At 64.3% G+C, this 18,588-nt stretch overlaps 1 protein-coding gene across 2 annotated transcripts in view; it reads left to right on the top strand.

Annotated features, from left to right (window-relative positions):
* The first annotated feature begins 11,558 nt into the window (after nt 1-11,558).
* Nucleotides 11,559-18,588, top strand: part of SDK2 (sidekick cell adhesion molecule 2) — a 33,539-nt gene continuing 26,509 nt past the window's right edge. For both annotated transcript variants that reach the window (XM_088537547.1, XM_088537552.1), the window contains exon 1: nt 11,559-11,655. In XM_088537547.1, coding sequence (XP_088393673.1) covers nt 11,577-11,655 — 79 coding nt within the window. In that variant the 5' untranslated portion in view covers nt 11,559-11,576. The remainder of the gene's footprint in view (nt 11,656-18,588) is intronic.

The following is an 18,588-nucleotide window of genomic DNA, read 5'->3' on the forward strand; positions in this document are numbered from 1 at the left end:
CTGCTCCAGGCCTCGGTTTCCCCAAAAAGGGGATGCGGCTGCTCCCAGGGCACTGCAGGAAAGCTGGGGGGGGTGGCAGGCGGCAGCCTGCGGGGTGCAGCGGGGATGCACACGGGATGCTCGTGGGATGTGCCACAAGGATGTCCCCACCGGGACGCCCGGGCATCCCGCATCCGCCGCCTGCTGCATCCGCCGGCCAGGCAGGACCGCGGTGACGCGCGCCGGTGTCACCGCGCGGGGAAGCGGCAGCGTAACCATGGCGACCGCCAGGTTCGCCCGCGCCGCCCGCCCTTGCCGGTCACCTTGAGCTGCCACCGCGTCCCGCGGGAGCAGGGTGGCCCGGCCGGCCCCGGCGCTGCAGCGTCTGTGAGCACCGGGACGCGCCGCCGCCCGGGGCCTTCCGAAAGCGCCGGCAGACGCTGCTCCTGCTGGCAAGGGGTGTCCTTTGCTGTCACCTCCTCCTGCCGCTCTGGCCCCGCACAGGCTGGCAGTGCTCCCTGTGCCGGGCTCCCGCATCCCGCTGTGCCAGGGCTCTGCAGCCGCCCGGGCATGGATGCTGCTGCAGCGGGCGCGATGCTGCCCCTTGCTCCTGCGGGATCTGCTTCCATGGGATCTGCTCCTGCAGGATCTGCTCCTGCAGGATCTGCTCCCTGGCATGCGCCTTGCAGTGACGTGGCACCATCCCTGCTGCCATCCTGGCTGCCCCTGTTCCCAGCCAAGCCTCCCGGTTTGGAAATGGCCTCAGGCACCGCGGTGCAGGGGCCGCGTGGGGCCGGGCTCGGCTCCGCGCTCCTCCCGCCGCTGCCAGGCGTTTTCCATAGCCGCGCTCCGGCGCTGGCACGGCCTCGCGCCGCGATCGGCGCCTGCCAGCCGCCAACGCCGCCCCCGCCCCGCTCGGAAGTGCCGCTTCATTCCCAGATTTACAGCCTGGAACATGGAAAAGGGGGAGGAGAGAAGGAGCCCTGTGCAAGCAGCCTGAAGGAACCGGAGCTGGGCAGACCCGAATCCCTCTGTTTTCCCCCAATTTCTGAGTCCTGCTGCCCCAAAACTGGCAGCTGGTGCTGGACAAACACTGTGTCCCCCATCTCCATCCCTGTCCTTGTCCCTATCCTGCCCCAGGGCAGCTCTAGCTGCTGGTGCCCTCTGGAATGGGGGAAGTCATGAAAGGGCATCCCGTGGGATCAGCCACAGGACACATGTGCAGCAACACAGAGCCAGGGTGTCCCCCCCATGTCCCCAAATGTCCTCTGAGATGTGGGCCGTGCACCAAGCCACCATGCCTGGAGTCCTGGATGCTCCGCTGGCAGCCGGGATGGCAGCGCGGGGCGCGGAGCACCGCGACAGTCCCGCTCATGAATAAGTGAGGGGAAAGCAAAGCGGCTGCCTAATGGCACGGTGACAAACGCGCGCCGAAACCGCGGGGAAAAGGGAGCGATTTGAGGGATTCAATTATTCAGCAGCCGCTTGTTCCTGCTCTGCACCGCGGGAGCCGCGGGCACCGGGCGCAAGGCAGAGCAGCGGGATGGATGTGCGAGCGGGATGGCGGCGGCTCCGGAGCGCTCCGTGCTCGGCTCCGCTCCGGCAGCCTCAGCGGCTCCGGGCCGCGTCCCACAGCTCCAGCCCCCATGGAAGGGGACAGGGTTGCATGTTTCAAGCTCCTTTCCCAAGGACACCTGCTCCATGCCGGGGGCCTGCTTGGCTCCATGTGCACAAATTCTCCCAATCTCCTGCTGATGCAGGATGGAGCTGCAGGGCACCTGCTCCTGCATCTCTCTCTGGCTCCTCTCCCATCTGTCCCTGGCAGGAAGGGTGACACGGAGCGGATGGAGCACGATGCCATGGGCTGCGGCGCTGCCCGTTCCAGCAGGCACCAGCAGGCGCCAGCCGCCTGAGCACTTAATTAAGAAAGCAAACGAGCAGGAGCGCGCGGGCTGGCGGGGCCGCTGGGCTGGCACGGGCGGCTCTTGGCTCGAGCGCTGCCGCCGTGCCCGGCCCAACAGCCTCCATGCACAAGAGCAGCGTTCGGGAAGCATCTGGCTGGCAAGGCTGCATGGATGCCCGTGCATCCCGGGATCTCCTCTGTGTCTGCACACACCGGAGGGCCCCAGGGAGCTGATTTACAGCCCTCTCGTGCAAGCCGTGAAGATTGCGCTGCCAAGGGGCAGAGCCTGCTGGCAGCGGGGGCAGCCCGAGCCTGCTGGGGCTGGAGCGCTGGGAACGGCCCTTCTCATGCACAGGGCGGTTTGCAGATGGAACGGTCAGGTTTTGGATGCCGGCATCATCTGCATGTGGATATGGTGCATTCGGGTGCCAGGGATGCCGGGCAGGTCTCCCCGCTCTGTCAGGACGTTTCCACCGGCACAAGGGTGGGATGCAGTGTCTGGAGAGCCCAGAAAGGGCAGCACTGCCCTGGGTAGGGAGCGAGCACCAAGTGAGCGGTGTAGGTGCCTGGTCACTGCTGTAACCCCGGCCAAGCTGTTAGAGCAGCACCCACCAAGCTGCAAATTGAGCCTGGTTGCTTATTCCCAAGCGATTCTGCAACACAGCAGGAGCCGAATGCAGCAGGACAGATGCCCTGTCATCCTTGAGCACGGGCACGCAGTTCCCAGTGTCACGGAGAGGCTGTGGTGCTTTCGGAGGGAATTAATCAGAGGGGGAATAAAAATATTCATTTCTACCCAGCCGTGCCCAGGCAGGCCGGGCACCGCCGCGGGGAGCTGCGTTCAGGTGGTTCTCCTCCCGCCCCAGCAAATTTCCCATCGTTTTTATTTAAGCACACGAGCCGCTCTCCATCCTCCGGCCCCGCCGCTCGTGTAGCTGAGTGCGGCGGGTGGTTCAGGGAGGGATGATGGACGAGCTGCTCGCTCGTCTGCGCTTGCAGCCTGCGCCGGAGCAGAGACGTCTCTGCAGAGAGGAGTGATGGCTTCGGGAGGGGGCAGCTTCCCAGCAAGTTCGCTCTGAACGGCGGCTGTCTGATTGCGCCGCTTGCAGAGAGGCTGGGCTGCATCGCTGACGTGTCCTGGCACCGCATGCACGCTCCAGGTGTCTTTTTTCCCTTCTTTTTTCTCCTCCTTTTAAATGAGGTTTTTAAACAGCCTTGCAAATGGATCCCCAGCCGCCCATCGCCTGCCTCCACCTTGGGTTAACGGCAGGCGAATGGATCCCTGGATCGTCGCTGCAGGAGCCTGGGCTCATCCCTGGGGCCGGCGCTGGCAGCGGGCGCTTCCCCATCTGATGGGGATTCAGGAGCGGAGCGCAGGGGTCCCGATCCCCTCCAGGCGCGGCTGTGTCCGAGGGCTCCATGACGGGATGGCAGGGATAGCGCGCTCCGTGTGAGCTGCATCCCGGTGCACGTATCCCGGGGCTGCCGCGTCCCTCTGCCGCTTCCCGCCCCGCTTCCTTGTGCGCACATAGGCGCTCTCCCGATAGACACGGGTGCGCGCAGCCTTATGGCATCTGAAATGGAAAAGACAATTGGGTGTCAAAACTGATCCGAGGAGTACATTTATACCCAGCGGCTTTTATGGGATTCCCACTGATTGATTCAGGCCCCATAAAACTTCCCCCGGCAGCTCCCGCCCTGGCAGCCGGCTGCCTCCCGGCGCGGCGCGATGGAACGGGAGCGTGATTGACTTCCCTGGCTGCGATGGGATTGAAGCAGGATCGCTGCATGAGCAGCTCATTCCCAGCTACCCGTCAGACAACGAACGCGGTGGCTGTCGCCATCCATCACGGCGTCAGAGCAGCTGTGAGGACCCGCGCTCTGCAGGAGCCCCTTTGCATTCGGAGCCGCTGCTTCTCCTTGCAGAGGTGAATGTCACACTGCGAGGACCAAGTGACCACCCCATGGCGACGAGGTGCCAGCGGGATGGGGACACAGCCGCGGAGCCGGCCGGCGCGCGCGGGGCGGCCGGGGGAGCTCGCGCCTGGAGCTCATCAGCATTAATCACCGCAGCTGCCCTTGTGTGAAGCCGGCGCCGGCAGTTTGGGGAAGGCATTAAATCCGCGTGTCGGTGCAATTAATCATCATCAGCGCCGCGCGGCTCTCCTGGAGCGTGCACACAACCTGCCGGCACCGCGAGCCGTGTGCCCGGGGGACCGCGCGCGCCGGGTGCGCTCGTGCAAGGTGCGCACGGATGCACGGGGCTGCGGAGAGCCCGTCCTGCAGGAAGGTGACACGGGAGAGCTTTGCAGTGTCCCCGAGTGCCAGCGCTCGCTGGAGCGGCTCCGGCTGCCCGCGGCGCCCGGCTTTCCGCGGCTGAGCACACTGACCTTTCCCAGCGCTTCCCGCTCGGCCCCAGCTCCTGCCGGCTGCTGGGGGGGATCCGGCCCCTTTCCCATCTCTTCCCTCTATCCTCCTGGCTCCGTCCTCCCTGGCGCTCGGCTGGCACCTATTAATATTTATAGGTGCTGGGGAGCAGGGAGAGCTTGGACACAATCAGGACATGTATTTTATTACATGGGGACAGGCAGCCGGCTGCCGTCTGGAGGGACAGCGAGGGAAGGAGTGGGGACAGGCCATGTCTGGCATTCCTGGCCCACTGTGGGGATAGAAATGGCTCTTGTCACCAGGGTCCTGTAGGGCTCCGAGCCCTCATAGGCGGTGGGAGACAAGGTCCCCAGGGGTTGGGACGGCAGCCCTTGCCCAGGCTGTGTCCCTCCTTGCGGCACCAGCCAACATTGCCAGCGATTGGCACAGAAACCCTGGAATTGGGGCTGGAAAGGCACTGTGCCACCTTCCTGCCATGCAGACTGCCAGCTTTCGTGACCTGGGAATTGGCCTGCTTGGGACTACAGCCATGGTATTCCTGTCGCATTCCCATTGCATTGCATTCCAGGACTGAGAACAATTCTTAGGACCAGGACCAGGACTGGGACTGGGCTCGGGGTGGCACATGGGGTCCAGCACCATGAGTCCCTGCTGTTGCAAGACGGTTGGGCCCCCATTGGCTTCAGCACCTCGTTGGGAGACGTATCCCCCCCACCCCCTTTGTAAAAAGCAATGCTCCTGTAATAAAGAATTTAATAACCCGCTGTGCCTGTGTGGATAGAAAACTCATTTGTTTAATAGGCAGCAGTTTGGCTTTGTCATGTTCATTTAGTTTTTAATGACGCACAGTTGTGCCAATATTGATTTTAGCTTATAGGGACTCAAAAAATTTACTATCTGGAATTATCTGAAATGTAGCCGTTTTATCTCGCAGTCAGGAAGACGGATCTCTCCCCCATCTCGCTCACAGCGCCGGCACAGGCTGCGCAAGCTGCTTGCAAAGGATGAGGCTCCATCCCGCTCCGAGCACTCTGGGATTCAACCTGCATCTTGACTGTGTTTCCCAGCGCCGGAGACCACGGACCTGGGCACATAGGGAAACTGAGGCAGGGTCCACAGGGGGGTCCCCGAAGTTGTGCTTTGCTGCGGAGGTTGAGCTGGGAGTTGTGCTCTGGACTCTGGATGTGGCAGGTTCCGGCCAGGCGCTGCTGCCCAGGCATGGAGCAGGAGGCCGCTCCTTTGGGATGCTCCGGCGCGAGGGCTCGGAGCCCCAGGCAGGTGCAGGGCCCCAGGTCTGCAGGCGGCTTGGGGGCTGTGGAGGGACCCTTGCACCCCGTTCCCCTGGGTCCAGCCAGGCTTTTTTGCCTGCATTCACGGAACACTTCGCTTGGAGGTTCTGCTGCTGCTAAGGGCATGGAGACCTCCCATCGTGGTCCCTGCTCGCACCCCATCCCCATCCCCGCTCCAGCAGCCGGCTCTGCTGGCCCTCGCGGCCCCTGCTTGCTGGCATTCATTATGCAAGCCCGTAAATACATTATTTACTATTTCTACTATTATTATCCATTATTTACCACCTGGTCTTGTCGTGCTGGCAATCAGCGCTGCACCTGAAGCCCGCGGCGCTGGAAGCCGGTGCGGAGATGCTGGCGAGCCCCAGCCCTGTGCGGCTGCAGGGCGTTAGCGGGGGGCTGTGGGGACCCCAGGGGCTCCGCAATGGGGACAAGGGGCTCCAGCGTCACTGGAAGAGATAGCTCCAGGTGCTGGAACAGGCAGAGTGGGCTTAGTAAGAGCAAAAGGAGAAAGTGGCCTTGGTGTTTGTCCCCAAATGAGGTGGTGTCCTTTTACGCTTCTTGGACCCCAAGAGCACCAAGTGCTGGGATGGGTTTGGCCCCATGTTTCTGGAGACGCTCTTTGCAAATGTCCCAGAGAAGATGCAGAGCTCTGCAACCAGCTCCAGGGCTGCCAGTGGGCTGGTATTTAGTGCTGGGATCCTTTAAAATATTGATTTCTGGAGACGTGTGATTAAGAGCGAGTCTTGGATCTGGTTCCTAACGAACCCGCCTGGTTCCCAGCCACTGTTATCGAGAAACGCTTGGAAAGGTGGCCTTTAAATGTTAAGAAACCATGTTAAAATGAGCCAGTGTTCCAGCTCGCATTTTTAATGTCCTGATTTTCAAATGAGCGCTGAGGTCCGGACCGCGCTGGTGGCCTGGCCGCGGGCGCGAGGCCAGCGCGGCGCTCACAGCTGCTCACCCCACACTCGCACCTTTATTCGGGCCCTGGCAAAGCGGAGCCGCTGCTGCAAGTCCCTCCAGACTCTTTCCAACCAGCCCAGGGAGCAGAATCCCACTCTCCTGGCATGGTGGAAGAGAAGGGGGTTTCTGCAAGTCCTTCTTTCCTGCAGGGACTTGGGGTTATGGATGGGCCCCTTCCAGCAATGCAGCACTAATAACAGGGCTGTGGGGCTGCTCGTCTCCCCGCTGAGGTTTTGGGCGGGTTGCACGAGCACGGGCGCACGCAGGAGTCCTGCAGCCTGGCCCCTGCCACCCAGGAGATGCTCCAGGAGGGGATTTGTGACCACGAGCCCCGAGCTGGGGAAGGGCCGCAGGGTCTGCAGCTGCAGCAGCAGTTTTGCCCACCGTGCGGCTTTGGGAACCCCTGGCTGTGCCTGTGCGCGCTGCTCCGGAGCCCTCATCCAAGGGGAGCGGGGTGGCCGGAGCAGTGGGGATGCAGCCTTGCAGGGACAGGGAGCACCTGGAAGTCCATGTGCCCTGCAACGAGGGGTGAAAAGCTCTGGCTGGGGCTGTTCCTGCTCCTGTTCGATAGCTCTGTTGGTGCAACCCAGCTGGACATGGGAACGGGAATGGGAATGCTGTCCATCCCGGGAAGAGCGGGGTGGTTGGGAGAAGCCGTGGGCAGATCTCCGTGTTCTGCCGTGGTCCTGCGAAGCTTCTGGCAGCCCCTGGCTTGTTGTTGAACAGGTTCTCTCCAGCAGCAGAGCCGGATCCTGCTCAGAAGCGGGACTCTGCTGTCTCTGCAGCCTGGGAGATGTTGTGCTCTGCTTCTCTGCCCTCGCGCCCGAGCATCCTGTGACCCGGGCTGGCCTCCCTGACCCCTGTCACTGCGGGGCCTTCGGGGACAGGGGAAGGGAGCCCTGAGCCCTTCTGCCCTGACAGCAGGGACTTGCAGATCCGCCTTGCTCTGAGCTTGAAGGAAGATCTTAATTGGACCGAGATGCTCGGAGCAGCTGATGCTGGGAGAGCGCTCAGCTGGGAAGAGCAGTGCTGGTAGGAAGGACGGGGCTTGCTCCTGCTGCTATTTCTTCTCTCTAATTTTTGAAGACATCAAATATTTAAGACATGTTTCTCTTCTGAGCTGGTTTGGAAGCTCCTTGCACAGCATCTGGGGCAGCGTGGAGCCCTGTTTGATGCCCTTCCACACAAGGCAGTGGGAGGCAGCGTCAACCCTACTGAAAGTGAAGCATTTGGCTGTCTAGGGGCCAAGTAACCTTATCCATGGCCCAGAGTTGGGCCCAGAGGTGTCTTGCAGGGAGCTGTCCTGGAGAGAAGGGGCCTGCCTTAGGTCTTGTTTTAAAGCAAGGAATTGATTAGCAATGAACAGCCCTGCTGATCTACAGCACTACCTTAAATTGCCCCCTCCAGGAGAGCAGATCCTTCTGGAGAAAATCAGGAAACCCTTCCAGTCTTAATTTTAAAAATGCCCGATATTGGGGAGCCTCGCTGCCGCCTGCAGTGCCTCAGTGAATTATTCTCGCTGTTAGAAACACGCACCTTATTGCTGGCCTGGATACATCTGGCTTCGGCTTCTGCCTGTGGGAGCTTGTTATGCTTCTATCCACAGGGCTGTGGAGCCTCCGTTATCTAATTTCTCTTCCCCGCGCTGGTGCTGACTGCCTGCCTGAATCCGTGACCTCTCCTCTGATGGAGGAGAAGGATGGAGCTCCGACGTGGGGATCATCCTTGTGCTTCTCTGCCCCGTTGCTGCTTCCCAGCCCCTTCCTGGAGCAGGGAGCTCCGGGGGGACCTGGCACAGCCCATGGGGGTCATGGTGTGTTGGTGGCGTGCGGGGTGTCACCCTGCTCAGGGCATGGTGCTACACTGGGTGTCTGCTCCAGGGGCAGCGAGGGCTGAGGATGCCTCGGGAAGCTCCCGGCTATTGTGGAGCCTCTGGATTGCGCTGACTCCTGGTCTCTGAAGTGCCTGACAGCCGAGCGGAGACTTCTACATTTCAAATAAAGCCTTGATCTTTTTTTGGAACTTGCCTTGGTTTTGGAGGAGAGTTTTTAATTCGAGTCCAGCGATGTATTTTGGGTTTGACTTTGATGCGCCCTCTTCGAGCAAGAGGCAAAATAACAGCGTTCCCATCTGCAAATAGGCCCAAGGCGGCCGCTGGCTGGCGGCTGGGCCAGGGCTGCGGCTGCACAAGGATAACCCGTCATTAGGAGGGGCCCGAAGCAGCGCTCGGACCAACGGGATTCCAGAGCAGTGGGCTCTGGCCTCCAGCAGGACTTGGGGAAGGGGATTTCTGGAGGGGAGCTAAAAAGTGAGATCAAAATCCAAGCTCCTGGTTAGCACTTGGAGGCCTGTGCACTTTCACCCCTTCCAGGATAGTCTCAGACAGGCGAAAGTCACGCAGCGGGGCTCGCAGCCGGTCTGCGTGCACGTCACATCATAACCGCCAGCGTAATGACAACTGACACTGCTCCAAACTCCAGCTCGGGAGGGGGATCCTGGCCGGGCCGTGTCACGTTGCTGCAGGATGGTGCCCGAGCACGTGGCTGGCCCTGCGCGGGGTGGCCTGGCCATGGGAACGTGTGACAGCAGGGTCTGGCCTCAGCCTCCTGCCTGCCTGGCACATGGACAGCTCCTGGGGCAGGCGGAGGCAGGGGTGCCAAAGAGCCTGGTGCCCTCCGATCCCTGGGGGGGACAAACCCTGGGCCAGCGCTGTACAGGGCACCTCTTAGCTTCTCCCTCCAAAAAAAACAGCTATGGAGAAGCAGGTATCTGCCTGGGCTCTGCAGGCTGACATGCAGCAGGCAGGAAAATGTGCTCCCGGGGGTGGGAGTGTTTGCTGCGAAATCGAAACCTGTCCAGTCTGCCCAGATGACTGTGGGCAAACAGGTACCTGTGGAAGGAGGTAATAAATGGCTTACACCTTGGCAAGATTAATTGTGATAACCATAAATCCCTGCAGGCCCTGGAGGCAGGCACTGGATTTATGGCCCAGGAGACAGGAGTTCCTATTCTTTATGGAACAAAGCCTCGATCCCGTGGGGGCTTGGGAACGTGCTGAGCGTTGCTGCTGCTGCTCCCCGCTGCAGAGCAAAGCACGCGGGGTCTGAGCTCACCACTGGCCAGCTTGCTCCTGCTCCTTGCTTATCCCAGCTTGTACCGGGAAACACCTCCCTGAGGGGTGAGCCAGGATTGCGGCCTCCTCCCGGCACATCCATCCCTGTCAGTGTGGCAGGGAATGCCAGTGAGGGCGCTGATTAGTGCTGGAGTGGGCGAGCGCTGGGGTTTTGTCCATTCTGGCTTCAGGAGATCAATGGGAGATTTGGCAGCTCTGCAAACACGTAGTGCACACAGGTATCGTCCTCCTGCTCGCTGGCCGTGGTTTACATGCGAGTGCATGCAATGCAGTGGAAATGCAAAGCAGCGCCCAGGCACTAATGCACGCGGTCGTATTGACCTCTGTGAGTGCTTCCTCTCTCCCTGCCCTGAATTGACTCTGATTTCCTCAGATGCTGGGCCTGCCTCAGAATAATCTGCTCACGCTTTCGCCTTGCCCCTTGTAGGTCTCTTGTCTGAAAGACACTGTGCTCGGGAGGCTGATCAGCAGTCGGGGTGCATGTTTCCCTCTGTGCAGATGGTGTAGGTCCTTGGGTGTCAACGCGCTGTAGCAGCCCTGACTGATCTGCACTTGCCCACCAAATGCAAGGCCCTGTACTGACATAAAGCACTGTCATCTCTGAAGGGCATGCAGGCAAGGCCTGGTCCTGGTAGGGGGTCTGGGCTTGAGTGATTGCAGGATCAGGTCTGAGGACATGGTATGTTATCTGGTAGGTGCTGTTAACTCGTCTTGGAGACTAGAGACTGGTCTGCTTGCTTTCACAATCTTGTGGCAGGGAGTTCTGCTGGTTAATCATGCATAGCTGGTCTGCAACAATCAATCACTGTGATAGGTTTTTAATCTTTCCCCTGAGACTACATGGTCCTGGAGGAGCAAGAGAAGGCCTGCCTTGCCCTCCAGGCAACCCTTCCCCTGGCTTTCGAGCAACCTCAGCCACACTGAGTCACCCTCCTGTGTAACAGGGACTGTGAGCTGATGCTCCGGGTGGCGGCGGCGGAGCTGAGGGCATCGGCGGGAGCTTCCAGGAGCTCGGAGACACCTTCTGCCTCCGCAGCCGGGAGCCGCCGCGTCCCCCGGGGGAAGGGGGGCCGCCCGCTCCGTGCCCGCCGCGGGGGACGCGCCCGCTCCGCCCGCGGCTCCGTGCGCGCCCGGCCGCGGCCGCTGGGTAGCGCTCCGAGCCGCGCCGTCTCCCCGCCTCCCCGCCGCGGGCTGCCCGCCGCTCCGCCGAGCCCCGCCGCCGCTGCTCACTCCGCCGCCGCGCCGCGCGGGACGAGCAGGCAGCCGGCCGGAGCGCCGGGACGGGTCGGCGCGGCGCCGCCTGCCCGCCCGCCGCGCGCCGCCGCCGGCTCCGGGCGGGACCCCGCGCCGCACCGCGTCGCCGCCGCACTTTCCGCTGCGCTCCGCGGGGGACGGGGCGAGAGACCCGCCATCCCCCAGAGCCCCGAGCCGGGGATGTCTCCAGGCGGGAGCTGAGCGCTGGGGAGGCGCCGCCGGCCTCCCCTCGCCGTCCCCCGCGCCCCAAACTTTTCGGCGGCCGCGGTGTGCCCGGCTTTGGGGACTCGGCCCTCATGGTGCCCGGCCGGGCGGGGAGGACCGGGGGGGCGCAGCGCCGCCGTTCCCGCCCCTCTCCCTGAGCGGGGGCGCCGCGCTCGGGGAGGGGCCCGGCTGCCGGCTCCGCTCCGGATTTAGGGGTCCCGGCTCCGCACGATCCCCCCGGGGAGTTGCGCATGGTGGGAGCTGCCCGAGGGCCTCCCCGCCCCGCCGAGAGCCTTTTTCTGCCGTCGCCGCCGCCTCCCCCACGAGCAGCGCTGCCGCCGGCGGGGTCCCCGCGCCCGGAAGACGTCCCGGTGACCGGCGCAGAGCAACGAAGACTGGCGCCGCCGCCGCCGCCCGGATTATAAAGTCGGGGAAGTTGCCCCCGCCCGTCCCCGCGGCCATGGCCCGGCTGCGGAGCTGGGGGCTGCTCTGCTTCGCGGTGCTCGCCCTGCCCGGCCCGCCGGGAGCCGGCGCACAAGGTAAGCGGGTGCGAGGGGGATCCCGGCCCCAGCCCAGCGCGCTCCCCCGCGCCGGTTCTGCGGCTTCCTCAGCCGCCAGCTGTGACATTGACTTCGCTGCTGGGAGCGGGGGGAATGCGGGAGGGTCCCGGTTCTGCTGCGGCCGCAGCGCTGCTTCCCCCTGCCCCGAGGTGGCCGCTCGGAGGGCTCAGACCGGGGTCCAGCCGGGGGGTCGCGGATCGGGGCGGCCACGGAGTGCGGGGTGGAGGTGGGAGGCAGCTCCGGGCCTGTTCAGCGATCCTCCGGGAAGGGCAGAGCCCTTTGGTGGGGGGCTGGGAGCCAACGGAGCCGAGCGGAAAGGTTCTGCTGTGTCCCTGCTGCACGAATGCCCCCCACCTGGGTGTGGGGGGCAAACACTGCCCTGTCTATGGGGTAGAGACCGCACTGACCGCGCTCCTGTGAGCCTTAGCATCCCCCAGCGACGGAGCGGGGACAAGGATGCCTGTTTTCCTCCCCGGGGGAACCCCCTGCTTGCGCTGCTGGATCTGAGGGGCAAGTTTTGGTGGCTCCTGGGAGGCAGTTCTTGCCTTGGTCTCGTTTCTGTCTGCTCCCCAAGCTGCTGGTTGGGCATGGCGGGAGCCCAGGGCTGAGGAGGAGCTGCTGCCCGGTGTCCCCATGGGTGCCTGGGGCTCCCTGTGCACCCGGCAGGACCTTGGGGCCAGGAGGCACCGCCGCGCAGGGCGAGCCCCGTCTGTCCATCACCACCGGGGCTTTGGCACCGCGCAGGCTGTTTGCAGCTGCTCCATTAGCCGAGAGGGACGGAGGAAGAATCTGTGGCCCTCAGGGTGCAAATGGGGTTCAGGGCCGTGGAAAGGGCCCTGGCGTCCTGCCCCTGCCCCGGCGGGGATGCGGAGGAGGCTCCCTGGCTGGCAGGGCTGCAGCGCGGGCGCCTGTGGCCCTGCTGCTCGCGCAGAGCACGCACGCTGTAAACCCGGGGGTGCAGCTGGGGGCCCGCGGCGTTTCTTGCCCTTGTTTGTGGCAGCAAGCGGAGCCAGGAGTCCCTGCGCACTCCGTCTTCCCGCTCCCCCCTGTGCTTCCCCCAGCACTGCTATAATTTCTCAGTAATTAAGTTCAGAACATAACATCTAAAGCGGCAGTATATTATCCGGGCAGGCCCTGTGTGGGGAGCTGTGAAGGTCTCTTTGATTGATTCACTCCCTTGCTGAGTTCCTCTCCTCCTGGCTGGCGCCTCCGTCTCGCAGGTCCCCCGCGGTCCGTTTGTTCGCTGGCCCCAGGACTGTCTCCCAGCACGTTGGACTCTCCTTCCATTTGTTTCTGGAGCACCGGGGTCTCCCCGTGGGGTGGGAGATGGGGGTTGTTGGTGCTGCAGCCTACCCTCGAGGCAGGAACAAGGGGTTCGCTCCTTCCCTTGCTCCCGCCGACTACGTGAGCGGAGCGTTCCAGCTTCAGCTCCCTGCAGCACGTTGCATCTGCGCTCTCCTTGCAGGCAGCGTGACATTGCTGGGCCGCGCCGCGTGCCCGGCCACGGGCGAGCAGACGCTCCCCGTGTCCCCAGTGCCCGCACGGGACCGGCAGTGGCTGCGGCACCTGCCTTGCAACCCCTGCCCCAGCGTGGCCTGTCCTGGGGTCCTCAAAGGCGCCAATGCACAGGGTGACGTGTGGGCATTGCCGCCGGCCCCGATGCCCTGCACCGGGCAGGGATCGAGCAGCCGGGTGGCACCACGGGCGGCTGCAGCGGGGGCATCGCCCGGGGCTGCCGTGGAGGCTCCCGGGGCTGCGGCGAGCGGCGGCCGGCGGCAGCCCAGGCGCTTTTGTGCTGCTGCTATTGATTGAGGCCGCCGGAGCGAGCGGGATCAATGGGCAGAGAAAGGCGTGGGCGAGCAGGGATGGGAAGGAGCGAGACCTTCCCGGCCGGAGCATGCGGGCTCCCGGCCAAGGCGATTTCCACCTTTTGATGCCCGCTGGGCTAAAATAAAGGCTCCGCGATGCCAGAGAGAGAGGGGATGAGAGTTTAATTACAGCCCGGCTGTGCTGCGTAATTATTAATTACCCGTGGCAAAAAATAACTTATTGATTAGGGGCCTGGCGCTAATTACCCGGCGCAGAAGGCGGCGCTTGGCGGGGGCTAATCAGCCAGCGCTGTGCGGGTGTCGCAGTGCACCCCTCGCGCCCGCCGCAGCGTCCCCGGGCTCCGCGCGCTGCCCACGGGGTGACCTGGTGCTTGGGGTCCTGTCCTCCCCACTGCGCTGTGGGGCAGGAACCGGGGTGTCTCTGTGGGTCTGGCAGCCCCGGGGAGCCCCGGTAGCGTCACGGTGCCGCTAATGGGATTGACGAGGCTGCGGCCAGTCCCGGGAGGGATTTGGGAGGCTTAAGGTTCCAGACGGGATTTGGGGCAGGGGACCAAGATGGGCAGCCCTGTACAAAGAGGCTTATTAGGGCCTGGAGTGGGGCCTCCTGGCACCTCCTGGCCTCCACGCGTGGTCCCCATGTTGGCGTGTGCGGGGATGAGCCCCTTGCCAGGGGCTGGCGCTGGATGTGCCACTGTCGGCTCTGGCACCCCGGGCACTGCCGTGTGGCCCCACCAGCCCCCCGGACCAGGAGCCTCCCTTGCCAGGAGCCCGTCTGGCACATCAGCCTCACGCAAAGCTCCGGCTCAGCAAGGAAAGTGGTTTTTAGGGGAAAGGACGGGAAGATTAAAATTTGATGCTTCTTTGGAAGCCATTAGTGGCCAGGCACGGCCATGAAATTTTGATGACCTGATAAGGGGGAGGGCAGGCGCGCTGCTCGGGGGCCGCCGGCATCGCGGTGCTCGCTGGTGACGCTGCCACCCGGCCCCCCGCTGCTCCCTGTCCCCGGCACCGCCGCTCCCGTGGTTTCGGGTGCTCCCTGCCTTGGGCATCGTTGGAGCTGCTCCCGCCTGGGACGGCGGGTTGGCCACCGTGGCACTCGAGTGCCGCTCGTCCCTTAATGACGGGGATTAGGCTGCGGTGGCATTTCTGCTCAGCAGGAGCTGAGCAGGGGGGAGGCAGCCAGATGCAGGTTGCTCGCGAGCCTGGAAGAGCGCAGATAACGAAACCTGGAGAGAGGGAGGGAGGGAAGGGGGAGCTCACGGGGTGCGGGCAGCGGCCGCGACGAGGTGGCCCTGCCTCTGCCTGTGCATGTCCACAAACCTTGTCCCTGTCCTCGGAGCCAACAGCAGAGCCCGCGGCCTTAGCCAGGAGCAGGAAAGGGGCTGCGCAGGATCCTCCTGCCAGGGACCGGGGCAGTCTGAAGCCCTGGAAGAGCCACTTGCACCTGGGGATGGCTCCATCCTGTCGCTGTCATGCTCCCCCAGGGATGCACCAGCTCAGCTGGGAGCCCAGGACCTCGTAAGGTCCCTCAAGCTCGTTAGCCCACCACGTGTCGCTGCTGAGGAGCGGGCAGCGCTGGGGTGGCAGTAAACCCACTGCTGGCAGCAGTGACACGTTGCAGTAACGAAGGGTGACGGGAGCCCCCCGCTCTGCCCACACCTCCGCGGCGCTCCCGGATCCTGCTTCCCCACATGCCATCACCCATGGGACAAGGCACCGGTGTGGGGCCGGGTTCTTGGCTGTGTTGCCCTCGGGATAGGTGGGAAGCCCCTGCCTGGCTCGCGGCGGTGCCTTCCGCATCCCCTGCTTGCTCGGAGCGGTGCTTTCCGCGTTTCTCCGGCCTCCCTTTCCCTCGGAGGCCGCCGTGGACCACCTGTCCGCGCCAGGAGAAGCGGCCTCCCCCTTCCCGGCCCCCTGCCCGCAGCGCGGCGGGACGCAGGAATGCCTGCGCCGGCGAGGCCGCGCCGGGCTGCGTTGCCTGGGAACTGGGTAACCTGATCCCTGGGAACGGGGCCGAGGGCAGGGGACATTCCTGGGCTGCAGCTGGTCCCCGGCCCCCTTTGTCTCCTCGCTCAGTGTCTGCTCGCGTCCCTGCCCCTGGTCCCGCCGGGAATGCGGGTTTGGGGCGCGGGGAGGCTCTCCGGCCGCGCGCCGCTGGGATGCTGTCACAGCAGCTGCTGGCTGATCAGTGGTGTCACCTCCCCGCTGCAGATCGGTGTCACCTCCTGGCCAGAGGCCACCGCGCGCCGGGAAGGGCCTTGGGCACCAGGACCAGCTGCCACCGCGTGCCAGCAGCTGGGCATCCCAGCCGGCACGGTGGCCATTCCGGGAATGCCAAGGCCAGGCTGCCGTGGCTGTCGCTGCTGTCACCCGCTCGGAGCACCGCAGCTGCCGGCCGGCTGTCCCCACGTGCCAGCTCGGCATGGGGGACACTGAGGCAGGAGGAGGCTGGTGTGGGGACCGCACAGAGGGTGGCAGCGGGGCCCAGGCGTCCCGGCCCGCGGTGCACGCCGTGCGCACCATCCTCGCGCTCGCAGCTCTGTCACTTCTCATAAATCACCGCTGCCCCTGGTGTCGGAAGGTCCTCCTGGGTCTGACCACGAGCAGAGAGAATCCACCGAGCTAATTTTAGCCGCGATAGCTAATTGCGACGGCAGCCCGTGACTGCTCCTTCGCTAACCTTGAGCCGGCCGCGAGGAGCGGGGCCGGGGAGCGCGTGGGCGCGCGGGGCTGCTGCCCGGCCGGGCCGCTCGCACGGCCCCGGCTCGCAAGGGCGCCTGTCCCTCGTGCGGGGAGGATGTGACCGTCCCGGCTGTCCCAGCGCGGCCCTCGCTGGTGCTCGGCAGCATCGGTTCGTTCAGGGCACACGAGCTCGTGAACCCGAGGGCTATTTTTAGAGCCCCTTAATCGATGATGAGCGCGCGCGCTCCCCGCTGCGCGCAGGACCTGCTTGCAAGGCTGGGCGAGAAGGGCTTTTGCTCTCCCAGCGCCTGCATCTCTCCCGCTCGTGTTTGCAGCCCGTTTGCCCCCAGCCGCACGTGTGGGACACGTTCTCCGGGATGAACGTGCCCCTCTGGCGCTGTCCTGAGGTTTTGGGAAGGGCTGAGCCCTGCGGATGCCTGCGGGGGTGGCTTGGCCGGCGCAGCAGCAGCTCCGGCCACGGGAATCTGCCTCCGAGCGCCTGCAAAAGCGCTGACGCCGGCTGGGGGATGAGGCGGGATTAGCCCCGCGCTCCCAAAGGGCCGCGTGCCGCCGGCCGGGCCGCGCGCCCGCCGTCCCCGTGGCCGCGCTCGGCCGAGGGAGCCGCTGCTCGGTGATAACGAGTTCCTCGGCGCGCTCGTGAATAATAAAATCAACTAATTCAGGGGGATGTTTAATTTGGCACTCGCTGTGCCTGCTGGGAAGCGTTTAGCCCCCTGCATCCATGTGCCGTGTGTGCATCCGTGTCCCCGCGTGCAGTGGGCGCTCTGGCTTTGCTGCCAGCGGCTTGTTCAGCGCAATGGTCAGGGCTTGCTTCTCCACCCCGGGAATGTGGGATCTTCATGAAGAGCTGAAGGGCAGACACTGCACTGTGAATTATTCCCGTCCCTCCTCTGCGTGCAAGCGAGACAAGAAGCCCTGGAAAAGGCTTTTCCCAAGGAAAAGCTGCCTCACTGCTATTTGCACTCAGGCTGCAGCTATTTGTGTTTAAGATGAGCGACGGCTTCGCTAATTAAAACATTGGGGAGAGGAAGTCTGGGCAGCACCCGCAGTAAATCCAGGCCTGCTGTCCCGAAGTGCCAGCTCGCCTCCCGGCCGCTTCCTCGGGATGTGGTGTGGAGCGGGGCCCTCGGACGCGGCATTTGCTTCGGGTGCGGGGGCCGGGATCCGGCGCAGGGTTTTGCATCCCGCGGGATTGCGTCAGCGTCGTGGGAAAGGCTGAGCCGGCCTTTTCTTGTGGTTCCTCTTTCTTCTTTTATTTATTTATTTTTCCCTTTCCCCATCCTATTTCTCAATGGGGAAGCGCTGCTGCTGGTCTGCGGGTCCGTGTGCCAGCGGGAGCTGCGGCTGTCCCGGAGGAACGGGGATGCCGGGAGGCTCCCAGCTGGTTTTTGGGGACGGTCAGGGCAGGGAGCCTCCACGGGCCCAGGGCTGCAGATGCTCTCCAGGAATTCCCAGAGGATTTGCTCTGTGCATTTCATATATGCGGGGCAAAATCCAGCCTGGCGCTGCACTTGGGGCTCGCCGGCTGCACATCCCCATCCTTCACCGGCACCGTGGGCTCTCCGGCCCCTTCTCCAGCCCTCACCTGCGGATCGTGCGCGTCTCCCCTCCCTCCTGCTGGCGCTGGGAGCTGCTCCGGGCCCGGGCGCCGTGCAGGCAGGCCCGGCTCCGGCAGAGCGTTGAGTCACTCCACGGGTCTCCGTGACTCACCGCAGTGACCCAGATACCGAGGAGCCTCCTCACGGCCTCGGCAGGGTTTGCTGGGGAAGGAGCTCCAGACGGAGCTGGGCGGCTGTGCCGGGCGCGGGGATGGGATTGGCCGGGCACAGGGGCAGGCTGGGCCGTGCATGGGGACCGGGATGCATCGTGTGCAGGGATGCGCTGGCTGCAACCTGGGGACGTCCTACCTGTGCATTCCAGGTGTCCCCCCAGCTCTCATCCGCCCCCCTGGATGAGGCCCTGTGGTTTCCATGCATCTCTGTTCCCAATGCTGCGGCCGGCCCGGCCTTGGTGCAGGGAGCGCAGCCAAAGGCCTCAGTGCTGCCAAATGGCCCCGGGCCCAGAGACACCGGGAGACGGAGCCATCGATCTGGTGACGTCCGCCTCCTTGGCAGAGCCGAGCAGGAGGGAAGAGAGGGGCTGGCGGGCGGGCTGCGACTGCCCTGTGCATCCCCGTGCATCCCCGTGCATCCTTGTGCATCCCTGTGCATTGCGCATCCCAGTGATGCCCCCTCCTGTCCCTGCTCTCCAGGGTTTCTGTCCCAGCGGTCCCGGTGCCGCAGAGCCCCCGTGCCTGGTGCCCCCTCCCGTGGCAATCCCACATTCTTCCCCTGCCCGGCACTGCCAGGGCTGATGGACGTCCTGCTGCGGGTGGCACGTC

This window comes from Tinamus guttatus, unplaced genomic scaffold, assembly GCF_059628265.1.
Source record: "Tinamus guttatus ecotype Peru unplaced genomic scaffold, ASM5962826v1 Tinamus_guttatus_pri_ptg000045l, whole genome shotgun sequence".
Taxonomy (NCBI): domain Eukaryota; kingdom Metazoa; phylum Chordata; class Aves; order Tinamiformes; family Tinamidae; genus Tinamus; species Tinamus guttatus.